The following is a 12,830-nucleotide window of genomic DNA, read 5'->3' as shown; positions in this document are numbered from 1 at the left end:
TAGTAAACCTCTCATCTACATTGTACCAAATGAATATAGTCTAATAGTAGTAAGCCTCTCATCTGTCAATGGCAGTGAACCTCTCAAGTACCAATAGTATTGATATCAGAACCTCTCATCTGCGAATACTAGTGAACCATTTATCTACCAATGGTTGTGATCCTCCTAATTACCAATGGTAGTGAACTTCTCATCTAGAACCAATGGCAGTGAAGCTTTCTAGCTGGGCCTGTTGTTTCCCTAATACTTGGAAAGCAATTGTCCCAGCTGTCAAGCAATTCAGGGAATCTACACTGTGGGCTAATCCATACTTAAGAAATAAACATCAAATCTTTTTTATTATAATGAACATTGAGTCTACAGAATGTATAAATTTGAGTTACATTTACTTGTCAATCCTTTGACCTGTTATGTATTAAGAATGCCACCAAATTAACTCTCGTAGACGAATGCCTGAGGCCATAAATGTCAGCTTTTTCTAAATCTTAATTTGAATGTAAAAATTCCTCTTTACTAGTCATCTTTAATAAAAATCTTAACACTGAGTCTTTAATAGAACTCTTAACATGGAAATTTCACTGAGTCTTAATAGAACTTTTAACATGTAAATTTCATCGAATCCATTGATTGAAATAAAACACTTGAGCAAAGATAACTGTAACAGTGATTTCCCACAGGGCTTGGGTCAAACCAACCGGAATATCAAACACCGACAGAAATTCAAACAACTGATTTCAACAATAAAAGAAAACTTTACACAGGATGGTAAACAGATATCAAATGAACTATTGCTTAGAAGAGGTCTTTAATCTGTCTAGTTGTTAACACTTCTACAGTACCACATGTTGCCATGGTTACACAGATCTTGGTTTGGATTGTTCAATAAGTTGATGTTGCATGGTCCGTTACTGACTATCTATCAATAGAATGCAGTTTCTGCAGGCTGGATTTCTGAATCAAAGTTAATTGGCCATGTAAAATGTGTAAATTGTGTTGTACAACTTTGACAGCGAACAATAACTCTGAAATTACTTATTGGCTATATCAAATTAGTTTATCAATATTGTGCAACATTGACAGAGAACAATCAGTCTGAATTTTCCTATTGGCTCCGTAAAATAAGTTTATCAATATTGTACAACTCAGTCAATACACAATCACATTTTATTTACTCATTCAGAAAATAGTGTATTAGTTCCAAACAAATGCTAACACTATTACTTCATTCTGATTGAGTGATGTCATACTCAGTGAAAGGAACTACTTTGACTTTATATAGTGAAATAGATCCATCAGATCCGTGATGTACATGTAATTCTCGTATACACTGGTAGTGCTGTGTTACAATCTAACTAGGAGTCAGACAAGTCCATCAGTGATTTAAGTCTCTTGTACACTGGTATTGATCCAATGTACTACCTAACAGGTTCTACTACAGGCACAGTCAATCAACTGCCCTTTAACTGTTCAGAATTTTATTCATCCAGGCCATCAAATCTGTACATAACCAACGCTACATATCCATATATGGGCAATCTCAGAAGCCGAAGTATTATTTCCATTTACGCAATGAATAAAATATTGTTGAGGTAGCACACATAAGGTAGGACAGTGGTTAGACATGGTGATTGTATTGTGTTATGGTATATCTGCTCAACAGTAATGTGGTTAGCTCTTCCTTTTCACACTAGTAGTGAGAACTGTCTACATTGCTTTATACCCACACATTTATTGAAAGGGTGTTATTTGCAGAATCAAGACATGTTAAATGTGATTTCTATGTGAATTTTTATTTTGTATACAAATGTAATATAAGTATGAAACTTTCAGTTTAGGATCAACTGAAGTTTAGCCTCCATAGAAAGTTGGAGTTAAACCAATCAAGTGTTGAATTCTCTACTCAGCCCACAAACATATAGTACTATCAAAGTCACACTGTTAGAACATGGTTACTGTAAAGTACCTAAACACTGATTCTATTTTTCATATATTATGGCATATATTATGGCAGTCAAGTGTTATCCCAGTTTGAACGTACTACAGAGCTGTAAGTTTTGCATTGTTCAAAACTTTTTGGTTCGATTAATGAATTGACTTGTGGGTAGATCAGTGTTATCTCACATGATTCTGTAGTAACTATGGAATGGTGAAGTAGAATTCTGTAATTTATGGCTATACTAATGATGTTTCTTATGTGGTTACATAACGGAACAAGGATATAATATTTTCAATAATTAATAATCAATCCTTGAATTTGAGGCCAAGTTAATGTCTGTGTGGGGATCATGGACACAGTTACATGGAAAACATGTAATCCATTTCATTTCATATTCATTATGAATGTGAATATTAGTTGATGAAGATGAAAAGTTTATGCTCAAAACAGCAGCTTTCCTAGCCTTTAAAGTTAGAGTGCCTTGTCGTAATCTCGAAAATATTTTATGGAGTTTTCTAGTATTCTGAAAATGCTGTACTTTGCATTCAACAGTTCAATATACTCACTTATAGGCAACAAAATCCTTGAACCATGGAAATGGCTATGTTCAGTGATTATAAGTCACTTTCTGTTGTGCCAGTAAGCTAGGGAGTCTTCCGTCTATCTAGTAAAATCTTAATTACAACAGATAATATGCTCTGTACGATGGAAATACAGACTAAGCACACAAAGACTCCCTATATTAGTGTATAAGTGCAAACAGTGTAATCAATAGATACCAATCTAATTTCTCAGGCTAATATTTTCAGACATGGCCATTGAGAATGGAATTTTGTGTCCTCTCCATACTAATAACATTGACAAGTACATGTTTTTGGAAAGAACAAAAAAAAAGAAAATTACCCGACAAGGCACTTATCTTAAACCTTTTATCTATACTCTAATTACCCTATACTAAGTACACTGTTTCATTCAATGAAGTGTTTACCATGTACATAGTAACAAGTGGTGGTGGTGGGGGGGGGGGGGCATGGGGGCAAGCTATCTAGCCATTTCTGAGTACCCTCTAAGAAAAACTGACAATTATATACTCCACACCATTTCATTTTCCCTCAGCAAACACATCCACCTTCTTTCCACAGACACACCTAAATATCACTTACTACCAGGCATTGGTAATTAGCCCCCCTGGAAAATTTCTACAAGAACATTGTTTGAATGGAACTTTGTTCTGAAGTATTAAGTACTGGTTCCCTTCACACAAAATGTACACTGTAGTAAAAAAATTTCAACAGTTGATCAAGACAATTTAATTTGAGGACAATGACTTCAATTTACAGGATAGAAACTCATCGGCTTAACTGCTACAATAGAGAGTCTTCTTTTACAACTGACAAGTCATCTAAGCTATATTGCATTACTCAGTCTTATTCACATTTATTCTGGTACTGACTAGTTGGCTTTCAATTCTATGAATGTCGATGTAATACTTGCTGATTACAATCTGAGAGTACAATTATTTACAGTTTGAATGTAACACGTGGTGATTGCAATCTACTAGGGGCAACTCAGTACACCATTATACAAGTCTGTAATTTGATTTCTTGGCCACTATTTAGATTAACTCTATACAGACTGATGTCTCCTAGGATTTATTTACAGTAATAGAAAATCAAACACCTCATAATTGGACAAATGCAGTCTCTAAACTAACAATTCAACAACTTCAAATCATTTTAGCTACTTCTCCCAATAATTTCATTTCTGTACTGAATATTGTGTGGTGGGAATGAGATATGAACAATAACATACATGTCATTTAATATCATGAATTAAATATGAAAAATAAAAATGGTATTGTTGTAATGTGTAACATATTATTATGATGTGTTGATGTACTTAATATGCACTGTAATAGTAAACTCAGTAATTTGATGTACAATATACACACAGTTGTATATAATCATGTACATGTAATGTGCGCTGTAACCTAGTGCAGTTCTGCAAATTGTAATTATGCTGTCTTTCAAAGTGTTACTGTACATAATAGTACAATATATATACAAGTACACACATAGATCTACATACATATACATTCATACATACATACATACATACATACATACATACATACATACATACATACATACATACACACACAGACATGCACACATGCATACATGCACATATACACGCACACACATGCACACATACATACATACATACATACATACACACATACACACATACATACATACACACACACACATACATACACACACACACACACACACACACACACACACACACACACACAGGGTATACACATACCTTGATACAAACACAAACTGATAGTGGAAGTGTTAAAAAGAAGATTAACCAGGCAAAGACTGTAAGAATCCATCCACAACAACCAATGGAACCATCAGCCTCTCCTCCTATGAGAGATGATAAAGAAAGATATTATGAAACACGTACGTGACATGTTAATTTACTTTTTATTTATTTTTCTGTCCGTTACCATTATTCTTGTATTCATTCTTTATTTGACCAATAATAATTATGAGTTGTCATTTTTCTGTTTTGTAGTGATTGAGGGATTCATTTTAATACCGATATACAAAATATAGACTTACTACATACTCGGCGCCCTCAAATTTTCAAACCCCATCTGACCACTGCATTAGTGTTATTACTGTTTCAATAATATACCAAACAGTGTACATTTTGTGTATCAATTGTGAACATGATACACGTATTGCACAGATATCAATATTTTTTCATTATAAAATTAACACAATTTCTAATAAAGTGAACAGCTTTAGTCATTTCTGTTTTGTACATATACCTCACAACATTATGTTGTTGTACTTTTACTCAAATTCTTTACTGATTAGAGCCATTGAAAGAATTATTGCACTTCTTCCTCTAAAACTTATAAAGTAAAACAGTACAAGTATGTGTACATTTGATAACGTCTATATATATGGATTGACCAACTTTAAAAGCATTTTACATAATAATATATTCCTTTCTATAAGTTAACACTAGTAGTACAAAAACAAAGATCCCCCTATAGTGAAACACTGAATGCCATCTCTATTAATCTCAAATTGTCAAATCTAAGAACTCAAATCTAAAAGTGGCCAATGGATGGTTTTCAATATACATTGTGACTTGTGATATTAAAGCTTTAAATCCCCTTTGGTTGATGAATATCTATCTTTTGCTCCTATGATTATAACCGTAAAGGTCCCCGACACACAATTTACTAGTTGGCTCATAATGATGGGAATTAGCTATTATGACTGCCCTCCAACTATTTTGGTACAATTGAAGAGCACTGACAGTTTGCCCTGCTGAAAGGAAGCAACCCGCTTAAGTGTCTGTGTGTGGGCAGCTCATCATTTTAGCAACTAAGTACAAGATTATGCCTGGGAGGGAAATAACAGTGTGATACACTTATTCTAACTGTATACAGTACACAATATACCATCATAACAAAGTCACCTTGAACTATAAAATACTGCGGTAGAAGTAAAGGTTTTTTTCAATCAGAAACTTCCTTTCATTTCTATAAAAGTACAATACACTGTACAGATTACATGCTGAGATTGTGCAAACAATACTGCTTTATACAACTAAGGCATTATATGTGGATACGTTGTCTAATATTTATAACAGTAATAACATCTACCAAGATAAAATGACTGTAAAGTTCATCTACTTTGTCATTGTCAGTTATCACAAACTACAATTATTGCATTCAGTCATAGTATGCTGGTTAATGATCAATTCCTATTGTATGTCCTTGTTCATCTTTTGTATAGCCATACTGCATGCTGTCATCAATCAAAGTACTAATAAATGATGGTTTATACTACCACCAGCTCAATACCAGATATTGGTGCTGGCTGTTTTGATGGGGTAAATTGTATGCTGTTACAAAGTTATTACAGTCAGACAGGAAATGATCCCCATTTTCAATGCATATTTTTCACTTTACTTAAAAAGAAACTGATATGTTATTGTTATTCCCTACACAAAGTGTTATTTCCAATGAACAATGTAGAAATATGAGGATAATTTTTATCAAATCAACCTTCCAAATATTTATGTCCAGACTCCACTTACATGTATCATGCATGTATATATACATTGTATGTAAAATATGCACATTGTAATAATTAACACATTATGTCCACAGATTACCTACATTGTCAATATCAAAATTTGATACTAGTACATACACTTTTACATCATCAGTGTTGCTACCATTGGTTACTGTGACAACGCTACTATAACAGGGAAAATGGCATGCAGTAAGGGACATAATCACACAATGCCACACAAGTTCAATAAGCGAACTTTGTTTGTTTAAGAGGAAGGGGTATGGCATCAATGTGATTGCTAAACTTAATTTTCACACTTCTAACCACATTTTGATTGAAAAGTTCACTCCTTCAATGATGACACCTTTTGATAAGTTGATAAAAATTAACTTCTAATGTGAGATATAGTGCTGGGTTTCTGGTAGTATTTTAATGTGTTCACAATCATATTTTATATTATAATATACCTAGTGATAATGCTGTGCCATGATTCGCTAGAATCGGTCACGTTATAGGAAAATAGAATGACTATTTCCCTAGGGAAATAGTTCCATCAACTTTTACATGGTCATGTGACCACCACGCGTTCACAGCAGGTCAAAATGGCAGCTTCTGACGATGTTGTATGCCACCGCGAGTTCACAACATGAGGGATATTATAAAACACATATTGCCTGTCCTATATTCGGGCTATAGTACCCGTTCATTACCCCCTCGTGACTGTGAGTTACCAGAATCACATGCTATTTCCCTCGGCCTTTGGCCTCGGGAAATAGCATGTGATTCTGGTAACTCACAGTCCCTCGGGTGTAATAAACGGGTGCTATAGCCCGAATATAGGACAGGCAATATGTGTTCATTAATGTGCGATCATCCCTAAATGATTCAATAGAAAAAGTATACACATTCATGTCAAGTTCATGTACATACAATAACCAGAACACAGAAGGTGATAGATCATTGTAACACTTTTTATAATAGGATTGAACTTGGCAAATTAATCAAGCAATGTCATTAATTTGGAAAATGGTTTACAGTCCAAGGTAGCAATTGTAATTTAGTAACAAATGTAAGTCCTTGACCATAGGCATAATCTTTATGGCTTAATATAAAGGCCAAGGTAATAGCAGGCACAAATTAGCAGCAAACGTCATACATGTAGTGATGCCCTATAGCACTGTATTCTGTACTATGAATCTACTTTGTCACAAGTTAACTGGACAGTATTAATACAAGGCAATTCTGACAGGAAGAGACTTATTATTCTCGGTAATGTGGCAAATATGAGAACGCATACATGGATCAGAAAGACTTGCAATCCACATCCTTTAAGTCCAATGTAAATACAGATTGCTACTTAGTGGACTGTCATACACAGTTCATATACATGTATAAAGGTTTGGTAGCCAGGTTGGGGTAGGGTCTGGGCAGGAAGTATGTGTTGAGGTGGTCTGGGCAGTATATATGATTAGTTTGGGGTAGGATCTGGGCAGGAAATATGACTGGTTTGGGGTAGTGTCTGGACAGGAGATGTGATTGGTTTGGGGTAGGGTCTGGACAGGAGATGTGACTGGGTTGAGGTAGGGTCTGGACAGGAGATGTGATTGGTTTGGGGTAGTGTCTGGACAGGAGACGTGACTGGGTTGAGGTAGGATCTGGACAGGAGATGTGACTGGGTTGAGGTAGGGTCTGGACAGGATCGAGATGTGACTGGGTTGAGGTAGGGTCTGGACAGGAGATGTGACTGGATTGAGGTAGGGTCTGGACAGGAGATGTGACTGGGTTGAGGTAGGGTCTGGACAGGAGATATGATTGGTTTGGGGTAGTGTCTGGACAGGAGATGTGACTGGATTGAGGTAGTGTCTGGACAGGAGATGTGACTGGGTTGAGGTAGGGTCTGGACAGGAGATATGATTGGTTTGGGGTAGGGTCTGGACAGGAGATGTGACTGGATTGAGGTAGTGTCTGGACAGGAGATGTGACTGGATTGAGGTAGGGTCTGGACAGGAGATGTGATTGGTTTGGGGTAGTGTCTGGACAGGAGATGTGACTGGATTGAGGTAGTGTCTGGACAGGAGATGTGACTGGGTTGAGGTAGGGTCTGGACAGGAGATATGATTGGTTTGGGGTAGTGTCTGGACAGGAGATGTGACTGTGTTGAGGTAGGGTCTGGACAGGAGATGTGACTGGGTTGAGGTAGTGTCTGGACAGGAGATGTGACTGGGTTGAGGTAGGGTCTGGACAGGAGATGTGACTGGGTTGAGGTAGTGTCTGGACAGGAGATGTGACTGGGTTGAGGTAGTGTCTGGACAGGAGATGTGACTGGATTGAGGTAGTGTCTGGACAGGAGATGTGACTGGGTTGAGGTAGGGTCTGGACAGGAGATGTGACTGGGTTGAGGTAGTGTCTGGACAGGAGATGTGACTGGGTTGAGGTAGGGTCTGGACAGGAGATGTGACTGGATTGAGGTAGGGTCTGGACAGGAGATGTGATTGGTTTGGGGTAGTGTCTGGACAGGAGATGTGACTGGGTTGAGGTAGTGTCTGGACAGGAGATGTGATTGGTTTGGGGTAGGGTCTGGACAGGAGATGTGACTGGGTTGAGGTAGGGTCTGGACAGGAGATATGATTGGTTTGGGGTAGGGTCTGGACAGGAGATGTGATTGGTTTGGGGTAGGGTCTGGACAGGAGATGTGACTGGGTTGAGGTAGGGTCTGGACAGGAGATGTGATTGGTTTGGGGTAGTGTCTGGACAGGAGATGTGACTGGATTGAGGTAGGGTCTGGACAGGAGATATGATTGGTTTGGGGTAGTGTCTGGACAGGAGATGTGACTGGATTGAGGTAGGGTCTGGACAGGAGATGTGACTGGGTTGAGGTAGTGTCTGGACAGGAGATGTGACTGGTTTGGGGTAGTGTCTGGACAGGAGATGTGACTGGGTTGAGGTAGGGTCTGGACAGGAGATGTGACTGGGTTGAGGTAGGGTCTGGACAGGAGATGTGATTGGTTTGGGGTAGTGTCTGGACAGGAGATGTGACTGGGTTGAGGTAGGGTCTGGACAGGAGATGTAACTGGGTTGAGGTGGTCTGGACAGGAGATGTGATTGGGTTCAGGTAGGGTCTGGACAGGAGATATGACTGGTTTGGGGATTAGGGTACCTGACATTCAGAGGTTGCATGGATTTAGTAGAGGCATTCAGGTTTTGAATTTGTAATTTTGTAGGAAACTGCTAAAGTAAAAGAGTTCATATTCATTATCAATACTTAGAATTACGGTCTTTATATATATGCATGTGAAATAATAATCAATTTATGTATTTTAAGTCTTTTGCTATTTTGTTATTAGTTCAAGTACAATGAGGAAGATTTTATTATATTAATTTGAACTCAACAGTCACTGCAAGAATAACAACATTTCTTCATCAACTAAAATAATATGAAAGCAAAAAAATACTGTCATTATCTATTCACTATAATGCAATAATTGCCAGAGACCTTTCCGTTCACTCTTGTTGTATGCTTTGTTAAATTCACTTTTCACTGATTTGTTGTGACCTCATGTCAATTCTAGCTCATTAAGTATAGTGTTTGATCCAGTTAGGTGTTAACTAGTTAGTTTTTATATATGTAGTATCAATTTAGAGTTTTCTTATATTTGGAAGGCTTAGTTGAAGAACCTTATCTATAGAACTTTGCTACACTACTATAATCTGTGGGTAGTGTAAAGTGAAGAACAACAAAAACTAAAATAAACATTTTACAAAATTTTGTTCAAATCCCTAACAATAAGGAACAACTTCTCAAAAATTAGCCCAGAAATATGTGCGCTATCGTGTGTGTAATAAATGTGACACTTCATGTCACTCGTGAACAGTATAGTTTTGGACAAAATATATATTAATATAGAGTTTAATAGAATTGCAAATGTCACTGATACTGTAAATCAAACTTTATTCCTATCGACTCTGTTGGTGTACTCTGAGATTCACAATAGGTGTATTATCAAAAGTTACAACATTCTGTGTAAGTGGTGAACAAAATATGATAACCAAATTGTGTAAATGAAACATGAATATATAGGATAAATTTGAAAAATAGCGTCTTGTCACGTAGCTGTTATTTTCTAATAACTCTAAAGTACAACTGAGGAGCTCTATATCTAGACATCAAACAGAAATGAGTGGATTTTATTTGAAGAAGAAACAGCTGCACGACTTTGTCGTAACATTTTAATTCAACAAATAAGATACGTTGCACATAATAATGATAAATGTCAGAGTTAGCAATTTGTAATCTTACTTTGCCTGAAAAGGTTAACATAATAAAAAGTCGGAAAGTAATCTATGGAAAGAACATTTAGAAAGATAGTTGTTTGCACGCATCCCTGCACACAATTGACACATAAGAATGACTGATACTCACTGCTAGTGATTGTAATGCAATGTCCCAGTACAAATATCAGTAAATATTTCCTGCTATCAGATTAGAGTCAACTTTAAACTGTCAGGAGTCAGTCAATTCACTGGATAAGGAAATTTACCAGCTACTGGGTATTATGAACCCTTCTAACTCTATTACATTCACAATGATGAATGGTGTTGCTGTTGTTACATCAATAATAATTGTTTTCAAAACTCAACTAACAACCAGACAACACTAAGATGTAACAGCCAGACAACACTGACATGTAACAGCCAGACAACACTGACATGTAACAGCCAGCCAACACTCATGACGGATTCTTTGCATTAGCAGTTCAAGTGCAACTTTCCCGACTTGGTGAGCCAGCAAGTCGGGTGTCATAAAAATTGTTTGCATCTCTAAAGCTATTTGCAATGTCACTGATAATGGGTCAGTAAAACTGATAACAACTGATATGACATTAGGGGCTTCACACTTAGATATTGAGCTTAGCTTTGCCTGATGTGTTATGTAATAGTGCTTTATCACATTTGTAAATATTGCCAACAAACATTATTCAGTGATAAGAAAGATAAGAAACCCCACTTCCTTAGCTAATGGCTTGATTCTGTAATGTGATGTAACAGCCAGACAACACATGTAAAAATAAAGAGTACCATATTAACAGTGTTCGATCTAGGCCACGCCATTGCGCAATTTGCGCTAAAAAAATCCGATTGGCCACTATTTCTAAAGTCTGTGCACCTTTTCGGGCGCAACAATTTGGAGTCCGCATACACCCTATGTATACAACATTGACAGGTCACAAGCTTTTCGAAACTCGTCGTAATATACCTCATACCGAAAATTAATTACCTATCCCTCTTTGTAACTTCACATGTATCTATACAAATGCATATAAACGATGTAACTGCAAAGGTAGTCGGGTAGTCAGGTAATCGGGGCTGAGGTTAGTCTACATCTCAGGTCAGCGTGTGCAAATCACATGCTTTTCATTTTCAAAATGGATGGTCACAGTCAGTAAGTACTAGTGTTGAGGGCCACAATGGCGAAGGCCAGCGGTTGCTCTCTGACTTTTTACATGTACCGAAGCCAGCTGAAGGGGAAACAGTTTCAGCTGATGCAGCCCCGACAGTCAAGGCATCAGCATGCCAGAACAAAACGGGAGGGAAGACGTCGACTCGTCATCCCCAGGTAGGTTGGCAATGGCATTTAAACATTGTTTACTCGACATTGTCCCACTTTTATCTTGCGAATCGATTCACAGTAAAAAAGAGTTAGTCCATCCACAGTACGAGAAATTTTGTGCTTAGATGGACTACGAGAAATTTTGTGCTTAGGTATTTGATAATCTGGTGAAAATCTCGAAAGTCGATGTTTGCATTTTGAAAACTTTTCCGAAACAAATGTTATGGCAAATATCCGATTCCCTGTCAGACAGATCATTTAAAATATTGGTATATTTCCTTTGAAATGTTTTGCCGCATGTAACGTTGATTTAATGCCAAGAGATAAATTCACAGAGTAGTAAATCGATGAAGAGGCTTTCTTGGTAGAATTAAACAATGTAGTGTTTTTATTTACGGTTTAGTTTCAGTTGTAATAGAATATTTGACCAGGTTGTCATTAGTCTTTAATAATAATATCTGTCACTGTGGGCATCATGTGAGTGATTGTAGACTAGCTTTGTGCTTTAGTGCCATTTTTTTTCCGTTTTTGGACATGACATATCATTGACCAAAAATATATCTTTTATTTGTTTCACAGTCATTTACACATAATAAAGAGTTTGAACGAATGTTTTCTTCTTCAGGAGAAATGGTTGGCTATATGGCATTGGCTGTATTTCGAGGAAAATGTAATGTTTTGCCAGATCTGCAAGGAAGCAAACAAAAAAATCCATTTACCATTGGTGAAGGGTGTAAAAATTTTAAGACTTCAACCATGAGTCGCCATGCTGGAAATAAAGATCACCATCAAGCAATTCTAAAACTGCAACTAAAAAAAAAACTTTCAACGTGCCTCAGTCAATGCAGATGTGCAGGTTACACAAGCTGTCAAAGTTGAAATAAAAATATTAAAAATATTCACCTGACTTTTCTTCTTCTTCCCCATAATGATATACTTCCATCTTCTTATCAGTGTCACCTGGTCAAACAAGTCTGAAGAAATTTGCTTTTGGCGTGTCCCTGCTTTAAATATTTATTTTCAATGTAAAACTTTCATGTTTTCATAGTGGAACATAATTAATTAGTGATATTCATCATCTTGAGAGTCCTGATTTTTCCCTTTCATGGTGGACAATGATGGCCCTCTTTTTTCTCAAATGGCCCCCTTTTTGCACAGGTAGGGGCCCACATTA

General features: G+C 36.9%; 1 protein-coding gene across 2 annotated transcripts in view; it reads right to left on the bottom strand.

Annotated features, from left to right (window-relative positions):
* The window catches only part of LOC144440540 (band 7 protein AGAP004871-like), a 100,999-nt gene that overhangs the window by 33,014 nt on the left and 55,155 nt on the right, over window positions 1-12,830 (bottom strand). For both annotated transcript variants that reach the window (XM_078129918.1, XM_078129917.1), the window contains exon 2: window positions 4,268-4,374. In XM_078129918.1, the coding sequence (XP_077986044.1) occupies window positions 4,268-4,374 (107 nt within the window). The remainder of the gene's footprint in view (window positions 1-4,267; window positions 4,375-12,830) is intronic.

This window comes from Glandiceps talaboti, chromosome 10 (genome assembly GCF_964340395.1).
Source record: "Glandiceps talaboti chromosome 10, keGlaTala1.1, whole genome shotgun sequence".
NCBI lineage: Eukaryota > Metazoa > Hemichordata > Enteropneusta > Spengelidae > Glandiceps > Glandiceps talaboti.
This window is presented reverse-complemented; position numbering and strand designations above follow the sequence as displayed.